We start from the raw sequence: 24,080 nt of genomic DNA, 5'->3' as shown, positions 1-24,080 counted from the left end.
CGTCAGAGAGAGCAAGCACAGCTTACAACAGGCAAAGACTCAGTGCAGATGTCTGGAATGAAAGAAAAAGTGACTCAGACACAATAACAAGATACAAGCAACATACATACAAGACCCACCTGAAGTTCCAGTTCCTGCTGAACAGGGGACCCTGCACTGCATGGCAATACAGGACCTGTTATTAATAAAACCACTAGTTTTAAGAGCAGAAAACATGATTTTCCTAACCCACAGATATACACAGAGAGAGGTAGAGAACATGAGTAGACAAAGAATGTGTCCCAAATGAAAGAACAGTATAAAATTACAGTAGGACATCTAAGGGAAAGGGAAAGAAGTAATATGCTTGATAACAAATTTTAAAGTAATGATCATAAAGATAATCACTATACTTCAGAAAAGGGTAGAGGACCCCAGTGATACCCTTGGAAAAAGAAATAAGAAATAACATATCAGATATGAAGAACTCAAAAAATAAAATAAAATATATAATTGATTAAATAAATGGTAGCATTCAGGAAATAGAGGAACATATCAATGACCTAGGCGATGGAGTAATTTAAAGGAATCAAACTGAACTGATTAGAGAAAAGCAAATACTGCATAATGAGAGTAGATAATTACTTTGAATATAAATGGATTAAATGCTCCAATAAAAAGACATAGGGCTATGGAATGGATGAAGACACAAAACCCATCTATATCCTACCTATAAGAGACTCATTTCAAACCTACCAAATGCAGATTCAAAGTGAGGGTATGGGACACCTGGATCACTCAGTCAGTGGAGCATTCGGCTCTTGATCTCAAGATTATGAGTTCAAGGTCCACCTTGGTTGCAGAGATTACTTAAAAATAATGTCTTAAAAAAGTGGGGATAGAGAAAAAAATTGAGGGGATAGAGAAACATTTATCACACAAATGGTTGTCAAAATAAAGATGGAGTAGCAATACTTATATGGAACAAAAAAAACTTTAAAATGAAGTCTGTAACAAACATAAAAAAAAAGGAAACTATAAAATCATAAAGGGACAATCCAAAGAGAGGATATAAAAATTGTAAATATTTATGCACTCAACATGGAGGCACCCAAGTGCATAAAACAATTAAAAAATAACATAAAAACATTCCATCCAGCAAAACTATCATTTAGAATAGTAGGAGAATTAAAGACTTTCTTACAAGCAAAACCTAAAGGAATTCATGACCACTAAACTAAACAGCCCTAGAAAAATATTTAATATTTAATATTCTGTGAGTGGACAGGAAAATATTGTAAGTGAGAATATGAAGGTAAAAAACAAAAAAGCGATAAAAAACTAAAAAGGATTAAAAAAATAGGATTCAAAGAATTCAAAGGATTCAAAAGGATTCAAAAAATAGAAGTTTATAAAATATGATATCAAATAACTGATTGTGGAGGGAGAGGAGTAAAGAATGAGTTTAAAATTAAGTGATCCCGGGGCATTCGGGTGACTCAGTCAGTTAGGCTTCCAACTCTTGATTTCATGATCTCACAGTTGTAAGATCAAGAACTGTGTTGGGCTCTCCAATGGGCAGGGAGCCTGCTTAAGATTCTCTCTCTCCCTCACCCATTGCCCCTCCCCTGCTCATGCACGTGCACTCTATTTCTCTATGTCTCAAAAAATAGATAAATAAATGTTAAAATTAGGTAATCCTCAGCTTAATATAGATTGTTAAATGCGGAAGATGTTATATATATAAACCAAATGATAACCACAAATCCATTAACTCAAGAATGAATATGCAGAAAATAAGTAGTAAGGCAGCTCATGAGGTTATACAACAGACTTAATAGAACATAGAGAAGAAAATTGACCAATACATAGAGAGCTTTCAGACCTGGTCTGAGCCCAATAAAGTTGACTGTTTATTAAAAAAAAAAAAAAAAAAAAAAGGTAAGGCATGCAGTATATCAATCATGAAAACAAGCAAACCAGGACAGAGAGAAAGAGAAGAAAATATAAGAGAAAAACTCCAAAAGTAACGACAAAATCAGTAACAAAATGGCAATAAATACATATCTATAAAAAAATTAAGTTTATTTATGAGAAAGAGACAGAGAGAGAGAGAGAGAGAGAGAGAGCACAAGTGGGGGAGGGGTAGAGAGAGAGGGAGACACAGAATATGAAGTAGGCTCCAGGCTCTGAGCTGTCACCACAGGCCCAACATGGGGCTTGAACTCACAACCATAAGATCATGACCTGAGCTGAAGTTGGATGCTTAATGGACTGAGCCACCTAGGCACCGAATACATATCTATCAATAATCACTTTGAATGCAAATGAACTAAATCCTCCAATCAAATGACAGAGGGTGACAGAGTGAATTAAAAAAAAAAAGTCCATCCATATCCTGTCTAAAAAAGAGTCATTTCAGAACTGAAAACATCTGCAGATTGATAGCATGGGGATGGACATTCATTATGCGAATGGACATCAAAAGAAAAGCAGAGTAAAAGTTCTTGTTTCAAACAAATAGGCATTAAATCAGGGACAGTAGCAAGACACAAAGAAGGACACTATACAATCATTAGGGGACAATCCAGCAAGAACATATAACAATTATAAATATTATGTGCCCAAGAAGGGAGCTTACAAATATATAAAATAGTTAACAAATATAAACGAACTAATCAATGGTATTAAAATAATACCAGAGAACTTCAATACCACACTTACATCAATAGATTGAGCATCCAATCAGAAAATCAAGAAAGAAACAGTGGTTTTGAAGGACTCACTGGACCAGATAGATTTAACATATATATTCAGAACATTTCATCTTAAAAGAGCAGAATACACATATTTTCAAGGGCACATGGAACATTCTATAAAATAGATCACATACTAGCCCACAAAAAAAGCCTCAACACATTAAAAAAGATTGAAATAATACTCATGCATCTTTTCTGATCACATTACTATAAAACAAGAAATCAAGCAGATGAATAAAATCTGTAAAGACTACAACTAAATGGAGGTTAAATAAAATGCTACTAAATATTGAGTGGGTCAACCGTGAAATCAAAGTAGAAATCAAAATCACATGGATACTAATGAAAATAAAAACACAATAGTCAAAAACTTTGAGATGAAGCAAAAACATTTCTAAGAGGGAAGTTTATAGCAATACAGGCCTCAAAAAGCATAAAAATCTCAAATAAACAGCTAACCTTCACCTAAAAGAGATAGACAAATAACAACAAAGCCCAAACCCAGAATAAGGAAGGGAAAAATCAAGATTAGAGCAGAAATAAATGACATATAAACAAACAAACAAAAACAATAGAACAGATAATGAGACCAGGAGATGGTTCTTTGAAATACATCTATAAAATTGATAAACCTCTAACCAGCCTCGTCAAAAACAGAAAAGAAAGCATTCAAATAAACAAAATCACAACTGAAAGAGGAAAAATAGCAACACCACCACAAAAATACTAACAATTGTAAAAGTATATTATGAAAACTGACATGCTAACAAATTGGGCAATTTAGAATAAGTGGTTTAATTCCTAGAAACAGATAACTTACTAAAACTAAAGCAGTAAGAAATAGAAAATCTGAACAGATCAATTCCAGCACGGAGATTAAATCAGTAATCAAAAAAAAAAAAAAAAAATCCAAAAACAGAAGTCCAGGACCAGAAAGTTTCACAAGTGAATTCTACCAAACATTTAAGAGGTACTACCTATTCTCAAACTGTTCCAAATAAATAGAAGAAGAAAACCTTCCAAATTCATTCCATGACACTCCTATCACTCTGATACCAAAACTAAATAAAGACACCACAAAAAAAGAACTAAAGAACAATATATCTGGTGAATACAGAGGCAAAAGTACTCAACAAAATGCTAGCAAACTGAATTCAATAATTCATTTTAAAATAGTCATTTAACAAGATCAAGTGGGATTTAATTCCAAGGTGCCTGGGAATCTCGGTTGAGCATCCAACTCTTGATTTTGGCTCTGGTCATGATCTCACAGTTCATAGCTTCAAGTGCCACATCATGCTGTGAGCTGACAGTGCAGAGCCTGATTGAGATTCTCTCTTTATTCCTCTTTCTCTACTCCTCCTTTGCTCATATGCTGTCTTTCTTGCTCTGTCTCTCTCTGTCTCTCAAAATAAATAAACTTTAAAAAGGAAAATATATATATATATATTTATATAATGAATAAAATGAAATCAGCAATAAAAAAGTGAAATCTTGCCATGTGCAATGACATGGATGGAGTTAGAGATTCTTATGCTAAGTGAAATAGGTTAGAGTAAGACAAATACCATACAATTTCACTCATATGTGGAATTTAAGAACAAAACAAATGAACACAGTGAAGAAAAAAGAACAGAGAGGAAACAGGAGACAGTCTCTTAATTACAGAAAACAAACTGAAGGTGACCAAAAGGGAGGTAGGTTGGGGGATTGGTTAAATAGGTGATGGTGATGAAGGAGTGAACTTATGCTAAGCACTTCGTGATGTACAGAATTATTAAATCACTTTGCTTTACCCTTGAAACTAACACTGTATGTTAATTAAACTATAATTAAATTTTTAAAAAATTAAAAGATAAAAATAAAGATTTCCAGAAATAGTTAGAATCATTGAATATTTGCATTTTCTAAGAACTCAGAAAAACAAAACAAAACAAAAACCCTCACATTAATATTTGTAAACCCAAGGAAATATCTCTTTTACCCCATCCAAGATCTTTATTAAATTATAAAGTTACTTAAATCAAACGCTTGAAAATATTTTGAAACCTCCATTTAGAAAGTTCTTTTCTTCTTGAAGTAGCCCTAAGTACTCAAGAGAGCGTAAAATTATCGCCTTTTCCCAGAAGATTCACACACACATAACTAATTACTTAATAGCAAATTGTTTTCAGTATGGAGATCACTAAGAGAGAGATTGAGATGGAGAAAATGTAAAGTACCAAAAGTAAAATTGAATGTAGCTAAGACAGGAGTGGATCAGAAGGAAAGGAAAAACAAAAGAAAACAAAACAAAATAAAAAACAGAGAAAGACTAAGAATAAGTTTCAAAGGCTATGGAAGATTATCTAATTAAACAATACTGAGTATTAAGAGAATGTTGTATAAAATGATGAGGTAACCAAATTTTTTTTTTTAATTTTTTTTTCAACGTTTATTTATTTTTGGGACAGAGAGAGACAGAGCATGAACAGGGGAGGGGCAGAGAGAGAGGGAGACACAGAATCAGAAACAGGCTCCAGGCTCTGAGCCATCAGCCCAGAGCCTGACGCGGGGCTCGAACTCACGGACTGCGAGATCGCGACCTGGCTGAAGTCGGACGCTTAACCGACTGCGCCACCCAGGCGCCCCATGAGGTAACCAAATTTTTAAAAAAAGAAAGAAAGATTACAATAGAAACACAGTATTTTTAAATTAATAATATCACGGCATAAGAAAGAAAGAAAGAAAGAAAGAAAGAAAGAAAGAAAGAAAGAAAGAAAAGAAAGAAAAGAAGAGAAAAGAAAAGAAAAAGGAAAAGAAAAGAAAAGGAAAGAAAAGAAAAGAAAAGAAAAAAATCAGGGAAAGGATAAAGTCCAAAAACAATTTATAGAGTTTATATATACACCGGAAAGAATTACAACTGGGTAAGTGAACAGGATTATTACTTGCTTCCTGTGTTCTATTCAATAATTGATCAATGAATGGGTAAATAAATGAATGGGTTATCACAAATTGGTTCTGTAACATATAGCCATCACAGCATTTAATTCCTGAAATTTCTTATGATTCAGAAATAATATAAATGTGTTATTTTTACTAAAATATTTCATGTATAAAAGCAACTGTTTTTATGTATTCAAAATCATTTTTCAAATGTAACAAATTAAAATTACTTATTAAACTCTCACTAAATTGTCAAAACCGAGGACTCTCATAAAAAAGAATGATCATTGTTAGTTAATTTGAAAAATCAAAAGACCATTTACTTAAAACCAGTAAATCAAACTATTCATCTAAGTTTTTAAAAACTTTGCCACATGCCAAAAGTCCTGTAGATTTTCCATCTTAGAATTAATAGTAAAAGTACTCAAACATAGAGCAATATATACAAATGTGGGGCATAATCATCACATACTTCAAATAAATATTATTAGTTCATGATATCTGAGAAATTCAGCAATACAATTGGAAGCCAAACCTGAACTTATCATTTCATAGTATGGAAATAGATATTCTATTTATTGTTTAATATATAGTCATAACAATTGCTTTTTAAATTTTGAAAATGAAAAATAATTATTTTATTCACATTATTTAATTTAATATAGAATCATTTCATGCTAATATATTTTAGAAATGGTTGACCATTTGAATATAAATTAAAATATAATTTATTTGAACCTGTCAATCAGACTCAATAGAGACCCATTTAAAAAGTGTCTCTGAAAGCAGCAGCTGCAATGTGCTATGGCTCTGGCATTGAACTTACAGAACTGATACTCACAGCTCCATGTGGGGTAATTTCTCTCACTTCTGTGTGCTTCAGTTTTCTCATTTTTAAAACTAGTAGAATGATGATAAAACCAAAGTAATAGGATTTACAATGATCGTGTTATGCTAGTGACTTCCAAGTAAGCATTCACTATATGTTGGCTACTGTTAACTATTATTGTAAGTTTACATTTAAATGGCAGCTTCTTGACTACATTTTTAGGGAACAATTAAATAATACCAAAGACATTAACAATGGTCATAAGTACTTTGAGGTAGAAAAGTTATTACATATATATTGGCTATGAATGATACAGATGTTGGGTATAATAGCTTTAAGAAATTTGTGAAAGCCATTATTTAGCATTTTTTGCTGGTGAGCTTCTTCTTCTTTAATGTTCATTTATTTTTGAGAGAGAGAGAGAGAGAGAGAGAGAGAGAAGGCATGAACGGGGCAGGGGGCAGAGGCAGAGAGGGAGATGCAGAATCTGAAGCAGGCTCCAGGCTCTGAACTGTCACCACAGAGCCCACCGCTGGGCTCAAACTCCAGAACAGTGAAATCATGACCCAAGTCGAAGTCGGATGCTCCACCGAGTGAGCCACCCAGGTGCCTCTGATGAGCTTCTTTCCTTTGTATTTCTTATTGTTCTGTCTCATCTCACAATATCTAAATTAAGATATATTTTTTTATTTATTAGGATAATTAATTAATAATCGAGATCCTTTACTACCCAACCAACCAGGGGAGAGTCATGTCATCACCCTGTTCTTTATACTATTTATTTTAAAAAATCATAAGGATGTTAGACCCTTCCTCCTCAGATTAGGGTCCTCATCCAATGGTGCCTTCTGTTAATTCGTGTGCAATGCAGAATCACAGGGCCCACCACAGATGACTGAATTATAATCTATATTTTCACATCACCCTCAAGGGATTCACATGTCCATTAGAATTTGGGATCACTGTTCTAGATGACTTTGAAGTTGCATTCTGCCAAAAATGTGGTATATCTACCATAGGGGCCTATTTACTTTGTAGACTCATTTGTAGTATAAATATGTTATTGATGTTAGATATATGTAATGAATATGCTGATAACTATAGAGATAGTATTTCTTTTGGAGAGTATAAAAATGTGACACATGAAAATGGAGACAGAGGACATTCTTTCATAACAAAATGCAAAGAGTCCACTTAGACTGCTTTCAAAATCTGCTTCTCAAGTTAGATTTTAGTTACCACCATGTTTGACAATAAGAGCTCCCAGTTGACCTTCTAATTTATAGATTCTGTCCTCAAAAAGAAGCATTCAGAAATAGATTACAAGAATTATTTTTATAGCCTTTTATTTCATGGTAACATAAGTGGAAAATTATGGTCTTAATGACAAAGAGAAGCATATTTTGCATACCTGAAATTAAAAAAAAATGGACTTATCAATGTTAGTTACTGCATAGTAAAAATAATCACCATCATCAATATTTTTTCTGTCATTCAGTTATTCTTTTTTTAATGTTTATTTATTTATTTATTTATTTTGAGAGAGACAGAGAGCCTGAAAGCATGCATGAATGAGGGGAAGGGTTAAAGAGAGAGGGAGAGAGAGAATCCCAAGCAGGCTACATGCTGTCAGTACGCAAACCAATGCAGGGCTGGATCCCACAAACAGTGAGATCCTGACCTGAGCTGAAATCAAGAGTAGGATGCTCAACTGACTGAACCACTCACATGCCCCTCAATTATTTTTGATAACAATTTAATTTTTAAGGTTTATTTAATTCCAGTTAGGTGATGGGAATTAAGGAGTGCATTTGTTGTCATGGGCACTTGGTGTTGTATGTAAGTGATGGATCAGTCAGTTCTATACTTGAAACTAATATCACATTGTATATTGACTACCCGGAATTTAAAGAATTCCTTTTAAAAAATAACTAGTTTTTCAAAATGATTTTCTGCTTTTAGCCTGTTCAAAACTTTCCAAATGAGTATCAAGAGGTCTTAGACACAGAAAGCAGTTGCTTTAAATGCATTGTTAATAGGGAAATACTTTCTGGCGTAAAGAATGTATCACATTAATAATGTTAATGAGTTTTTCAAGGTCAGAGAAGACAAAAATCCTTTTACACTGATTTAATTTTTATGGTTTACTTCTGAGTATTATTTTTGAAGTCAGAGCTTATAAATTAGAAGACCAATTCAAAAGCTATAACTGTCAAAGAAGAGAGTGACTAGAACCTACAATTGAGACACAAAGGCAAAAAGAAAAAAAAAAAAATGCATGTTTTCCTTTAAGGACCAGGCAGAAAGAGTCTAGTTATAAAGTAGTGAATTGTTGGGGCACCTGGGTGGCGCAGTCGGTTAAGCGTCTGACTTCAGCCAGGTCACGATCTCGCGCTCCGTGAGTTCAAGCCCCGCGTCGGGCTCTGGGCTGATGGCTCAGAGCCTGGAGCCTGTTTCCGATTCTGTGTCTCCCTCTCTCTCTGCCCCTCCCCCGTTCATGCTCTGTCTCTCTCTGTCCCAAAAATAAATAAATGTTGAAAAAAAAAATTTATAAAGTAGTGAATTGTGATTTCAATACGAAATGGGTATCCTTTTGTGCATTTAACTTTTTTTTTAATTTTTTTAAGGTTTATTTATTTTTGAGACAGAGAGAGACAGAGCATGAACAGGGGAGGGGCAGAGAGAGAGGGAGACACAGAATCTGTAATGGGCTCCAGGCTCTGAGCTGTCAGCACAGAGCCCAACGCGGGGCTCGAACTCACGGACCGTGAGATCATGACCTGAGCCAAAGTGGGACGCTTAACTGACTGAGCCACCCAGGCGCCCCGAACTTTTTTTAACATTTATTTATTTTTGAGAGACAAAGAAAGGTAGAGCGTGAGTGGGGGAGGGGCAGAGGGAGAAGGAGACCCAGGATCTGAAGCAGGCTCTGGGCTCTGAGCTGTCAGCACAGAGCCCGACGGGGAACTCCAACTCACGAACCGTCATGAACCGTGAGATCATGACCTGAACCTAAATTGGACGCTTAACCAACTGAGCCACCTAGGTGCCCAGCCCTTTGTGCATTTAGATGTAATCTATGGTTGTGCTGGGGCATATCCAGATTAGGATGATGAAGTTCCAAAGACTGGATTTGAATCTCGGATCTGAACTATAACTATAGGTGCAATCTTTATGAAAATGATAAAATGTTCTGTGCTCAAGTTTCTTCAAGCACTAATTGGTTATAATAGCACATATTATTAAATTTTTATTAAATTGTATTAAATTGTTATTAACCATGCACAGCTCCAAGTACAGAACAGGCACTCAACATATGTTAGACTGTCAGTCTGCATTCAGTTATTGAAGCACGGTCATGAATTCTGTTCTTTTAATTTCTCTAGGACAGTGTGATTGGATAAAAACCCTATACTGTGTGGTTTCTAGTTACTGGTATTTCTTACTACTTCCTCAATGGGCACAGACAATGCAACTCACTCCCAGGATTTCCTCTTGCTGGGCTTTCCTGGGTCCCAGGGCCTTCAGCTATCTCTCTTTATGCTTTTTCTGGTGATGTACATCCTCACAGTGAGTGGTAACATGGCTATCTTGATGTTGGTGAGTACCTCCCACCAGCTACATACCCCTATGTACTTCTTTCTGAGCAACCTCTCTTTCTTGGAGATTTGGTATACCACAGCTGCAGTCCCCAAAGTCCTGGCCATCCTTCTGGGGAGAAGCCAAACCATATCATTTACTGGATGTCTTTTGCAGATGTACTTTGTTTTTTCATTGGGCTGCACAGAGTACTTTCTCCTGGCAGCCATGGCTTATGACCGCTATTTGGCCATCTGCTATCCTCTACACTATGGGGCCATTATGAGCAGTCTGCTCTCAGCACTGCTAGCCCTGGGATCCTGGGTGTGCGGTTTCCTAGCCATTGCAGTGCCCACAGCCCTCATTAGCACCCTGCCCTTCTGTGGTCCCCACACTATCAACCACTTCTTCTGTGACATTGCACCCTGGATTACCCTGGCTTGCACCAGCACGCAGGCAGTGGAACTCGTGGCCTTTGTGATTGCTTTTGTGGTCATCCTGAGCTCATGCCTGATCACTCTGGTCTCTTATGTGTATATCATCAGCACCATTCTCAGGATCCCTTCAGCCAGCGGCAGGAGTAAAGCCTTCTCCACATGCTCTTCGCATATCACTGTGGTGCTGGTCTGGTACGGGTCCACGATCTTTCTTCATGTCCGCATCTCCATCAAAGAGGCCTTGGATCTGACCAAAGCCGTGCATGTCCTGAACACCATGGTGACTCCAGTTCTAAACCCCTTCATCTACACTCTCCGTAACAAGGAAGTAAGAGAAACTCTGCTGAAGAAATGGAAGGGAAAATAAACTGCCCCCAATAGAACAGATCTCTGTAAATATCTCCCTTTGTCTCCAAGTAAGAATATGGAAGGAAAATGCAAATATTCCTTGATACAGAGAGAGAAAAAAACTGAAGGAATAAAATAGACTACATATACTTGCTCTACTTTTTTTATAAGTTTATTTTTAAGTTAATTTATTTATTTTCAGAGAGAGAGAGAGAGAGAGCACAGGTGAGGGGCAGAGAGAGAGGAGAGAATCCCAAGCAGGCTCTGCACCAGCAACAGAAACCTACAGATCCAGATGCAGGGCTCAGACTCACTAATCACTGATGAAGTGGGATTATGACCTCAGCCTAAATCAACAGGTCTAGGCTGAATCTACGGAGTCACTAAGTATCCCGGTCTACTTTTTTTTCCCCCTAGAACCTGTTTACTTATGTATTTATTTATTTTTAATATGAAATTCATTGTCAAACTGGTTTCCATACAACACCCAGTTATCATCCCAACAAGTGCCCTCCTCAGTGCCCATTACCCACTTTCCCTTTCCTCCCACTCCCCATTAACCCTCAGTTTTTTCTCAGTTTTTAAGAGTCTCTTATGGTTTGCCTCCTTCCCTCTCTAACTTTTTTCCCCTTCCCCTAGCCCATGGTTTTCTGTTAAGTTTCTCAGGATCCACATAAGAGTGAAAACATATGGTATCTGTCTTTCTCTGTATGGCTTATTTCACTTAGCATTAACACTCTACAGTTCCATCCACATTGCTACATATGGCCATATTTCATTCTTTCTCAAGGCCAAGTAGTATTCCATTGTGTATATAAACCACAACTTCTTTATTCATTCATCAGTTGATGGAGATTTAGGCTCTTTCCATAATTTGGCTATTGTTGAAAGTGCTGCTATAAACATCGGGGTACAAGTGCTCCTATGCATCTGCACTCCTGTATCCTTTGGATAAATTCCTAGCAGTACGATTGCTGGGTCATAGGGTAGATTTATTTTTAATTTTTTGAGGAACCTCCATACTGTTTTCCAGAGTGGCTGCACCAGTTTGCATTCCCAACAGTGTAAGAGGGTTCCCGTTTCTCCACATCCTCGCCAGCATCTATAGTCTCCTGATTTGTTCATTTTAGCCACTCTGACTGGCGTGAGGTGGTATCTGAGTGTGGTTTTGATTTCTATTTCCCTGATGAGGAGCGACATTGAGCATCTTTTCATGTGTCTGTTGGCCATCTGGATGTCTTCTTTAGAGAAATGTCTATTCATGTTTTCTGCCAATTTCTTCACTGGATTATTTGTTTTACAGGTGTGGAGTTTGGTGAGTTCTTCATAGATTTTGGATAACAGCCCTTTGTCTGATATGCCAGTTGCAAATATCTTTTCCCATTACATTGGTTGCCTTTTAGCATTGTTGATTGTTTCCTTTGCAGTGCAGAAGTTTTTATCTTCGTGAGGTCCCAATCGTCCATTTTTGCTTTTAATTCCCTTGCCTTTGGGGATGTGTCAAGTAAGAAATTGCTGCGTCTGAGGTCAGAGAGGTTTTTTTCTGCTTTCTTCTCTAGGGTTTTGATGGATTCCTGTCTCACGTTCAGGTCCTTCATCCATTTTGAGTTTATATTTGTGAATGGTGTAAGAAAGTGGTCTAGTTTCATTCTTCTGCATAATGCTGTCCTTTTCTCCCAGAATCATTTGTTAAGCAGACTGTCTTTTTGCCATTGGATATTCTTTCCTACTTTGTCAAAGATTAGTTGGCCATCCTTTTCTGGGTCCATTTCTGGAGACTTTATTCTATTCCATTGGTCTATGTGTCTGTTTTTGTGCCAATACCATGCTGTCTTGATGATTAGAGCTTGGTAGTAGAGGCTAAAGTCTGGGATTATGATGCCTTCTCATTGGTCTTCTTCTTCAAAATATTATTTTGACTATTTGGGGTCTCTTGTGTTTCCATAAAAATTTTAGGTTTGCTTGTTCTAGCTTCGAGAAGAATGCTGGTGCAATTTTGATTGGGAATGCATTGAATGTGTCGATAGCTTTGAGTAGTATTGACATTTAAACAATATTTATTCTTCCAATTCATGAGCATAGATTTTTTTTCCATTTCTTTGTATCTCTTCAATTTCCTTCATAAGCTTTCTATAGTTTTCAGCATACAGATCTTTTACATCATTGGTGAGGTTTATTCCTAGGTATTTTATGCTTCTTGGTGCAATTGTGAATGGGATCATTTTCTTTATTTGTCTTCTTTTACTTCATTATTAGTGTATAAAAATGCAACTGATTTCTGTACATTGATTTTGTATCCTGCGACTTTGCTGAATTCATGTACCAGTTCTGGCAGACTTCTGGTGGAGTCTATTGGGTTTTCCATGTAGAATATCATGTCATTTGCAAAAAGTGAAAGCTTGACTTCTTTGCCAATTTTGATGCCTTTGATTTCCTTTTGCTATCTGATTGCTGATGCTAGCACTTCCAACACTATGTTAAACAACAGCGGTGAGAGTGGACATCCTTGTCGTGTTCCTGATCTCACGGGGAAAGCTCTCAGTTTTTCCCCATTGAGGATGATATTAGCTGTGGGCTTTTCATAAATGGCTTTTATGATGTTTAAGTATGTTCCTTCTATCCAGACATTCTTGATGGTTTTTATTAAGAAAGAATGCTGAATTTTGTCAAATGCTTTTTCTGCATCAATTGACAGGATCATATGGTTCTTTTCTTTCCTTTTACCTTGTGGTGTAACACATTGATTGATTTGCAAATGTTGAACCAGCCCTGCAGCCCAGGAATGAATCCTACTTGATCATGGTGAGTATTTTTTATATGCTGTTGAATTCAATTTGCTAGTATCTTATGGAGAATTTTTGCATCCATATTCATCAGGGATATTGGATGTAGTTCTCTTTTTTTTTCTGGGTCTCTGTCTGGCTTAGGAATCAAAATAACGGTGGCTTCATAGAATGAGTCTGGAAGTTTTCCTTCCTTTTCTATTTCTTGGAACAGCTTGAAAAGGATAGGTATTATGTCTGTTTAAAGCTCTGATAGAATTCCTCAGGGAAACCATCTGGTCCCATACTTTTATTTGCTAGGATATTTTTGATTACTGATTCCAATTCTTCACTGGTTATGGGTCTGTTCAAGTTTTCTATTTCTTCCTGTTTGAGTTTTGGAAGTGTGTGGGTATTTAGGAATTTGTCCATTTCTTCCAGGTTGTCCAGTTTGTTGGCATATAATTTCTCATTCTATTCCCTGATAATTGCTTGTATTTCTGAGGGATTGGTTATAATCATTCCATTTTCATTCACGATTTTACCTATTTGAGTCATCTCCCTTTTCTTTTGGAGAAGACTAGCTAGAGGTTTATGAATTTTGTTTATTTTTTCAAAAAACCAACTTTTGGTTACATTGATCTCCTCTACTGTTTTTTTTTGTTTTTTTTTTTGTTTTGTTTTGTGTTGTTTTAGATTCAATGTTGTTTATTTCTGCTCTGATATTTATTATTTCTCTTCTGCTGGGTTTGGGGTGTCTTTGCTGTTCTGCTTCTATTTCCTTTAGGTGTACTGTTAGATTTTGTGTTTGGGGTTTTTCTTGTTTCTTGAGATAGGCCTGGATTACAATGTATTTTCCTCTCAGGACTGCCTTCACTGCATCCCAAAGCATTGGGATTGTTGTGTTTTCATTTTCATTTCTTTCCATATATTTTTTAGTTTCTTCTCTAATGGTCTGGTTGACCCATTCATTCTTTATTAGGGTATTCTTTAATCTCCATGCTTTTGGAAGTTTTTCAGGCTTTTTCCTGTGGTTGGTTTCAAGTTTTATAGCATTGTGGTCTGAAAGTGTGCATGGTATGAACTCAATTCTTGTATACTTATGAAGGGCTGTTTTGTGGCCCAGTATGTGATGTATCTTGGAGAATGTTCCATGTGCACTCGAGAAGAAAGTATATTCTGTTTCTTTGGGATGCAGAGTTCTAAATATATTTGTCAAGTCCATCTGATCCAGTGTATCTTTCAGGGCCCTGTTCCCTTATTGATCCTGTGTCTAGATGATCTATCCATTGTTGTAAGTGGGGTATTAAAGTCCCCTGCCGTTACCACATTCTAATCAATAAGGTTGCTTATGTTTGTGATTAATTGTTTTATATATTTGGAGGCTCCTGTATTCAGCACATAGACATTTAAAATTGTTAGCTCTTCCTAATGGATAGACCCTGTAATTATTACATAATGCCCTTCTTCATCTTTTGTTACAGCCTTTCATTTAAAGTCTAATTTGTCTGATGTAAGTATGGCTACTGCAGCTTTCTTTTGACTTCCAGTAGCATGATAGATAGTTCTCCATCCCCTATATTTCAGTCTGAAGGTGCCTTCAGTTCTAAAATGAGTCTCTTGTAGACAGCAAATACATGGGTCTTGTTTTTTATCCATTCTGGATAACCTATGCCTTTTGGTTGGAGCATTTAGTCCATTTACATTCAGTGTTATTATTGAAAGATATAGGTTTAGAGTCATTGGTTTTAGAGCCTGTAGTATTCATGCTTTTAGTGATGTCTCTGGTATTTTGTGGTCCTTGCAAAATTTCACTCACAGAATCCCCCTTAGAAATTTTGTAGGGCTGGTTTAGTGGTGATGAATTCCTTCAGTTTTTGTTTGGGAAGACCTTTATCTTTCCTTCTATTCTGAATGACAGACTTGCTGGATAAAGGATTCTTGTCTGCATTTTTTTTTTCTGTTCATTACATTGAAGTCTTTCTGACATTCCTTTTTGGCCTGCCATGTTTCAGTAGATAAGTCTGCTACAACCCTTAGGTGTCTACCGTTGTAAGTTAGGGCCTGTTTATCCCTAGCTGCTTTCAGAATTTTCTCTTTATCCTTGTATTTTGACAGTTTCACTATGATATGTCATGCAGATCGATTCAAATTACATCTGAAGGAAGTTCTCTGTGCCTCTTGGATTTCAATGCCTGTTTCTTTCCCAGATCAGGGGAGTTCTCAGCTATGATTTATTCAAGTACACCTTCAGCCCCTCTCTCTTTCTCTTCTTCTGGAATTCCTATGATATGGATATTATTCCATTTGATTGCATCATTTAGTTCTCTAATTCTCCCCTCATACTTCTGGATTTTTTTTAATCTCTCTTTTTCTCATTTTCCTCTTTTTCCATAATTTTATCTTCTAATTCACCTATTCTCTCCTCTGCCTCTTCAATCCATGCTATGGCCACCTCCATTTTATTTTCCACCTCATTTATAACATTTTTACCTCCTTATGAGTATTTCTTAGTCCCTTGATCTCTGTAGCAATAGTTTCTCTGCTCTCCTCTATGCTTTTTTCAAACCCAGCAATTAATTTTATGACTATTATTCTAAATTCTTGTTCTGTTATATTGCTTAAATCGGTTTTGATCAATTTGTTAGCTGTTGCTACTTCTTGGAGTTTCTTTTGGGGAGAATTCTTCCATTTCATCATTTTGGGTAGTCCCTGTGGTAGCTCAAAACTGTAGGGCACTTCCCTTGTGCTGTCCTGAGAAACTTGTATTGGTAGTCAGGGCTGCAGTCAGATCCAATGTTTGCCCCCAGCCTATCGCTTGGGCTGCAGTCAGACTGGTGTGTACCTTATCTTCCCCTCTCCCATGGGCAGGACTCACTGTGGAGTGGTGTGGTCCCTGTCGGGGCTGCTTGCACACTTCCAGGCTTGTGGTGCTGCTTCAGTGCGATCTGGCATATTAACCAGGGTGGATCTGCAAGGTTCACTGGGGCGGGAGGGGCAGGCTTGGCTCACTTTGCCATTGGTGGTCCCTTGCAGGAGGGGCCCTGCAGAACTGGGATGGAGGCAGGCCTGTTGGAGGAATGGATCCACAGAATCACTGCATTGGGTATTTGTGAGGTGCAAGCAAATTTGGTGATGGGAACTGGTTCCCTTTGGAATTTCGGCTAGAGGGTGGGAGAGGGAAATGTTGCTTTTCAGTGCCTTTTTCTCTAGCCAAGCTCTGTTCTTCTGGGACTCAACAACTTTCCCTCCAGGCATCCTCTTACCCTCCCTGCTCTCAGAATGTAGAGCTGTTGACTTTTAACATTCCAGCTGTTAAGTCCCACTGGCTATCCAAACTCATGCAGTCTGGCCCCTCTGCTTTTGCAAGCCAGACTTGGGGGGCTCTGTCTTGCCCTGTGGGCTATCCCTCCACCACCCCGACTCCCTCCTGCCAGTCCATGTAGCACGCACCACCTCTCTGCCCCTCCTATCCTCTTCCGTGGGCCTCTTGTCTATGCTTGGCTCTGGAGTGTCCGTTCAGCTAGTCTTCTGGCAGTTTTCTGGTTTATTTAGGCCAATGTGGGTGGAATCTAAGTGATCAGCAAGAGGTGAGCCTAGTGTCCTCCTATGTTGCCATCTTCCTCTCTGGAATCTCCTGGTCTACTTTTTTTATACATGATTGAAAGTAGTTCTTAATTAAGCAATTGGATTTTTGTTTGTTTGTTTTAAGAAAAAAAGTACACTGAGTTAGATGTGTCCTTGACTTTCATTTATAAAATGAGGTGCTCATGAGAAGGGTGTGTTACTAAATAAATTCTTGTTTCTTTTAAAGATTTCTTTGACCATATAAGTACAAAGTGTGAGAACTGTATTTGTGAAATATGAAGTATAAGAAATAGGAAAAGTTTGAATTAATAAAAAGAAAACTGAAATCAGAGTGTGCAATTATTTCAACATACTGTTTTCTGTATAAAGTACAGTAAAATATATACATATAAAAAGGATTATAATCATGTGCCACGTTTGTTTTACAAGGATAATGTACAAAGCAATCTGATAAACAGGTAATGAAAAGTACAAAGTACATGGACAAGACTGCAGGAGGGTTTAAACAAAGCAATAGAAGTACCTTACAAAATGTTTTGTCTCTAGAAAAGAAAAACCCTGATTGTGATTGTTAGCATGTCACCAAATTTAGAATATCCAGTGGCTTCAGAGGAAATACAACTATTAGAAAATAATAATTGTGATAGGTATTTGACTTCTATCTGATCCCATCTCTTAGGGAGCAAAATACTTTACCCATCAAAGGTTCATTTCCATTTTCTTATCCTGTTTTCCATGGCTGTCTTATAGAGGCAGCAAACAAGGGCTTGACCTGCTGAAACAGTCTGGAGATATAATATTTCCTGTTCTGTGTTGGCTTGCACCTGTACAAATAGGGGTGCTTCTCAAAGGAGAAAGACCTAGGAGACTGAGTATGAGCTACCTCTTAGATCCTGATTGTGCTATTTGAAATCTCTTTTGATTCCCACTCAAAAATGAGCTGGGGTAAGGATAGAACAAGAAGGCTATATATTTGAAAGGGATAGGAGGAAATATTTAATTGTGAGAGTCATAATATAAATTTTCAAAAACTATATCTATATTGAAAGTTTACTACATAAAGTACCATAATGAAATGATATACATGTGATCTGGCTTCCTTTATTTACTATGTACGTGTTTATTAATATTTTGTTGAAGATATTATATTTGAACTTACGGTACTTATTTGTCATAGGAAGTTTTGTAGTTTTATTTTCTAGACTCCTTTGCATTTTGGTGCTCTTAGTAATTAATAAAATTGTATTTTCTTTAAAAAATGTGTGAAATCTGTATTAATTCTTATTTTAAAAATTGGTAGAATTCTTCAGTGAGCCTGCATATTTTTTGACAAGAGTCTTTTTATTGTGTATTAAATATCTTCAGTGGTGTTGTTACTATTTCCATTACCTATTGCATCTTGATTGAATACTGTTAATGTTTAAAAAAAAAAAAAACAAGCCAGGAATAGAGAAGAATGCAGAGACTTAGACAAAATTTCAAGATCAAGGAACTCATCACAAATGAAAGAACAAGCCACAGCCAGAGATCTAAGTGAAATCAACATAATTAACATGCCTGCTGGAGAATTTAAAGCATCAACCATAAGCATATTTGCTGGGATTAAGAGAATAATGGAAGACATCCAGGAAGCCCTTATCACCGAGGAAAATAAAGTTAAAAAGATTCAGTCAGAAGTGAAAAATGAAATAACTGAGATTGGATACAACAGTGATGCAATGCATACAAAGCTGTAAGAAGCAGAACATATAAGTGATGAAAGAAACTAATGGAAAATAATTAAGCTAAACAAAAGAGACAAGAATTATGGAGCATGGGAATAGATTCACAGAACTCAGTGACTCCATTAAATGTTATAACATACATATCATAGGAGTCCAAGAAGAACGGAGAAAAAAATTACTTGAGGAAAAAATAGCTTAAAACTGCCTTATACTGGGAAAGAAAACAGACATCCAGGTCGAGGAGTCAGAGAGAACTTCCATCAAAATCAACAAAAGCAGGTCAACACCAAGACATACTGTAATTAAATTTGTAAAATATAGTGATAAAGAAAATATCTTAAGAGCAGCAAGACACAAGACTTTAACTTACACAGGAAGATCTTTCCACAGAAACTTGGCAAGCCAGAAAGGAGGTCATGATATATTCAATGTCGTGAATGGGGAAGAATATGCAGTCAAGAATACTCTATCCAGCAAGGCTATCATTCATAGTAGAAGGAGAGATAATTTCACAGAAAAGCAAAAACAGAGTGTATGAACACTATCCAGCCCTGAAAGAAATATTAGAGGATTGTTTGAATGCAAAAAATAGACCCAGAGTGACAAAGGCAACAAAAGATAAAAAAAATCTCCAGAAACAATGACAAAAGAAGTAATAAAATTGGACTAAATACATATCTATTAATAATTACTCTGAATGTAAATGGACTAAATACTCTAGTCAAAATCAGAATGGATATTTTAAAAGGTCCATCTATATACTGCCTACAAGAGACACATTTTAGACCTAAAGACACCTGGAAATTGAAAATGATGTGATGGAACATTTATAATAAAAATGAATGTCAAGAGAAACATGGACTAGCAATATGTATATCAGATTAACTAGCTTTTCTTTTTCTTTCTTTCTTTCTTTCTTTCTTTCACAGGCTCCACATTCGGTATGGAGCCCAACACAGGGCCCAGACTCATGACCCCCAGATCAAGACCAGAGCCAGAGACAAGAGTCATGCTCAACTGACAGAGCCATCCAGGCACATCAGTAAAACTAGAATTAAAAAAAAAATGAAACAAGAGATAAACAAGGAAACGATATCATAAAAAAGGGGACAATCTAAAAAGGAGTTGTAAATATTATAAATGCTTATGCACTCAACAGGGAGAACCCAGATATATAAAACAATAGCAAACAAAAGGAACTAATTGATAATAGTACAATAATACTAGGGGACTTTAATAAACCACTTACAACAATGAACAGATTATCTATATATAAAATCAACAAGGAAACAAGGTCTTTGATTGACACATTGGACCAGATGCAATTAACAGCCCCGATATACTCGGGACATTCCATCTTTAAACAGCAGAAAACACATTTTTTTTAAACACACATGGGACTTTCTCCAGAATAGATTACATACTGGGTAACAAATCAGGCTTCAGCATGCACAAGAATATTGAGATCATACCATGAATATTTTCTGACCACAACACTATGAAACTTGAAGTCAACCTCAAGACAAAATTTGGAAAGAACACAAATACACAGGAGTGAAAAAGCATATTAAAATTAATATGTATATTAAAAGCATAAAAAAGCAAATTAAAAACAAAAAATGAGCCAAACAGGAAATCAAAGAAGAAACTAAATATACATGGAAATGAATGAAAATGAAAAATCATTGATCCAAAAACTTTGGGGTGCAGCAAAAGCAGTTTGAAGAGGGAATTTATATAACAATACAGGTTTAATGTAATAAGAAAGAAAAATCTCAAATAAATGATCTAACCTTACATCTACAGGAGCTAGAAAAATAACAAATAAAGCCTAAAGCCAGCAGAAGAAAGGAAAGGACAAAGATTAAAGTATAAATATACGCTATATAAACTTAAAACAAAAAGAGATCAATGAAACCCCAAGATGATTCTTTGAAATAATTGACAACCCCCTAGCCAAGCTTATCAAAAAGAAGAGAGAAAATACCCAAATAAATAATATCACAAATGAGAAAAGAGAAATAACAAACAACACCACAGAAACACATACAATTGTAAGAGAATATTATGAAAAATTACATGCCAACAAAATGGACAACCTGGAAAATTTGGACAAATTCCTAGGAACATACAAACTACCAAAACTGAAACAGGAAGAAGTAGAAAACCCATAACCATCAACGGTTATAAAGACCCATAATCAGCAAAAAAAAAAATAAATAAATATATAAATCAATAATCAAAAATCTCCTAACAAAAGTTCAGGACAAGGTGGCTTCACAATTAAATTCTATCAAATATTTAAAGAAGAGATTATATCTATTCTTCTGAAAATATTCCAAAATAGAAAATGGAGGAAAACTTCCAAATTCATTCTATGAGGCCAGCATTACCCTGATACCAAACCCAGATAAAGACTCCACAAAAAAAAAAAAAAAACAAAAAAAAACAAAACTACAGGCCAATATCCATAATGAGTATGGATAATAAACTTCTTAATAAAATACTAGCAAGCCAAATCCAACAGTACATTAAGAATAATTTGCCACGATACAGTGGGATATATTCCTGGGCTGTAAGGGTGGTTTGGTATTCACAAATCAACATGATGTTAATAAAGAAAGGATATGAAGCACATTATTCTCTCACTAGATGAAGAAAAACATTTCAAAAGGACAACATAGGTTCATGAGGAAAACCCTTAACAAAGTAAGATTGAGGGAACATACTTCAACCTAATACAGCTGTATACAAAAAACAAAACAACAAAAAAACAAAAAACAAATACAAAAACAACAACAACGACAACAACAACAGCTAATATTATCCTCAATAGAGTAAAACCGACAACTTGTCCTGTAAATTGAGAAACTAGACAAGGACGTACACTCTCACCACTGTTATTTAACATAGTACTGGAAATCCTAGTCGCAGTGATCAGACTACAAAAAGAAATAAAAGAAATCCAAATTGACAAGGAAGAAGTCAAACTTTCACTATTTGCAGATTATATGACACTCTATATAGAAAATGTGAGACTCCACCCAAAATTTTCTAGAACATATACATGAACTGAATGAACACACAGTATACAAAATCAATGTACAGAAATCTGTTGCATCTCTATACATCAATAATAAAGCAGCCAAAATAGAAATCAAGGAATCAACCCCACTTAGAATTGTACCAAGAAAAAAACAAATATGATATTGAGGAATAAAGGTAACCAAAGAGGTAAAAGACCTGCATTCTGAGAATTATAAAACACTGATGACAGTAATGGAAGAGGACACAAAAAAATGGAAAAGCATTCCATGATCATGGATCAGAGGAACAAACACTGTTAAAATGCTGATAGTTCCCAAAGCAGTCTAAACATTCAAAGTAGACCCAATCAAAATACCTAGAACATTTTTCACAGAGCTGGAACAAACTATCCTAAAATTTGTATGGAACCACAGATGACCATGAGTAGTCAAAGCAATCTTGAAAAACAAAAGCAAAGTTGGAAGCATCACAATTACAGACTTCAAGTTATATTACAAAGATCTAGTGATGAAGACAGTATGGTACTGGCATAAAAATAGACACATAGAACAGAAACCTCAGAAATCACATAATTGTATGGCCAGTTAAGCTATGACAAAGAAAAAAAGATATCTAATGGAAAAAGACAGTCTTTTCACAAAAATGGTGCTGGGAAAACTCCACAGTAACATAGTGTAGCCACTCTGGAAAACAGTATGGAGGTTTCTTAAAAATTAAAAATATTACTACCGTACAATCCAGCAATTGCACCACTAAGTATTTATCCAAAGGATACAAAAACGCTAACTCGAATGGGCACATGTACCCCAATGCTTACAACAGCACTATCAACAATAGCCAAATTATGGAAAGAGCCCAAATGCCAAATGTCCATTAACTAATGAATGGATAAAGATATATGTCCATATATACTGATGAATGCATTCATTCATCAGTATATATGGATATATAGGAATATCATACAGTGAATATTATTCAGTATATATACATATATAATATTATTCTGTGATCAGAAAGAATGAAATCTTGCCATTTGCAACAACGTGGATGGAACTAGAGTGTATCATGCTAAGCAAAATAAGTCAGTCAGAGAAATACAAATATATAATTTCACTCATATCACTCATGTGGAATTTGAGAAACAAAACAGATAATAATAGGGGAAGGAAAGGAAAAATAAGAAAAACAGAAAGAGGCAAACCATAAGAGACTCTTAAACACAGAGAACAAATTTAGGATTGATGGCGTGAAGTTGGGTGGGGGGATGGGCTAAATGGGTGATGGGCATTAAGGAGGGAACTTGTTTGAATGAGCACTGGGTGTTGTATGTAAGTGATGACTCACCGGGTTCTATTCCTGAAACCAATACTACACTGTATATTAACTAACTTGAATTAAAAAAAATAAATTATGTACTCTAAAAAATAAAATAATAATAAAAGAATAATAGTGGACTACTTTCTTACCCTATACACAAAAATAAATTAAAATACATTAAAGTTCTAAATGTGAGACATGAAACCATTAAAATCCTAGAAGAGAACACAGTCAGTATCATCTTTCATTAAAAAAATGTTTGTTTATTTATTTATTTTGAGAGAGAAAGAGAGTGTGCAAGCAGGGGAGGGGCAGAGAGAGAGGAGAAAGAATCCCAGACACTGAACTAAACACTTTTAGTTCAGAATCCAACATGGGGCTTGAACTCATGAACTGTGAGATCATAACCTGAGCTGAAACCAAGAATGGGATTCTTAACCAACTGAGCCACTCAGGGGCCATAACAGTAACCTCTTAGAAATCACCTGTAGTAACTTCTTACTAGATACATCTCCTGTGTCAAGGGAAACAAAAGGAAAAACAAACTACTGGGATCCTCAAAATAAAAAAGTTTCTGCACAGCGAAGGAAACCACTAACAAAAGTAAAGACAGCCTATGGAAGGGGAGAAGATATTTACAAATTACATGTCTAATAAAGGGTTAGTATCTAAAAAAACCAAAGAACTTATAAAACTCAACACTCAAGAATCATAATCCAATTAAAATTGGACAGAAGACATGAATAGACCTTTTTCCAAAGAAGACATACACATGACCAACAGAC

General features: G+C 35.8%; 1 protein-coding gene across 1 annotated transcript; it reads left to right on the top strand.

Moving 5' to 3' along the window:
• Positions 1-9,948: 9,948 nt before the first annotated feature.
• Positions 9,949-10,875, top strand: OR6F1 (olfactory receptor family 6 subfamily F member 1). The gene has a single exon (XM_025920171.1). The coding sequence runs from the start codon at positions 9,949-9,951 to the stop codon at positions 10,873-10,875; it is 927 nt and encodes a 308-aa protein (XP_025775956.1).
• Positions 10,876-24,080: the final 13,205 nt, after the last annotated feature.

The sequence above is a fragment of the Puma concolor genome, chromosome A1, assembly GCF_028749965.1.
Source record: "Puma concolor isolate L17-30 chromosome A1, mPumCon1.1.hap2, whole genome shotgun sequence".
Classification (NCBI taxonomy): Eukaryota; Metazoa; Chordata; class Mammalia; order Carnivora; family Felidae; genus Puma; species Puma concolor.
This window is presented reverse-complemented; position numbering and strand designations above follow the sequence as displayed.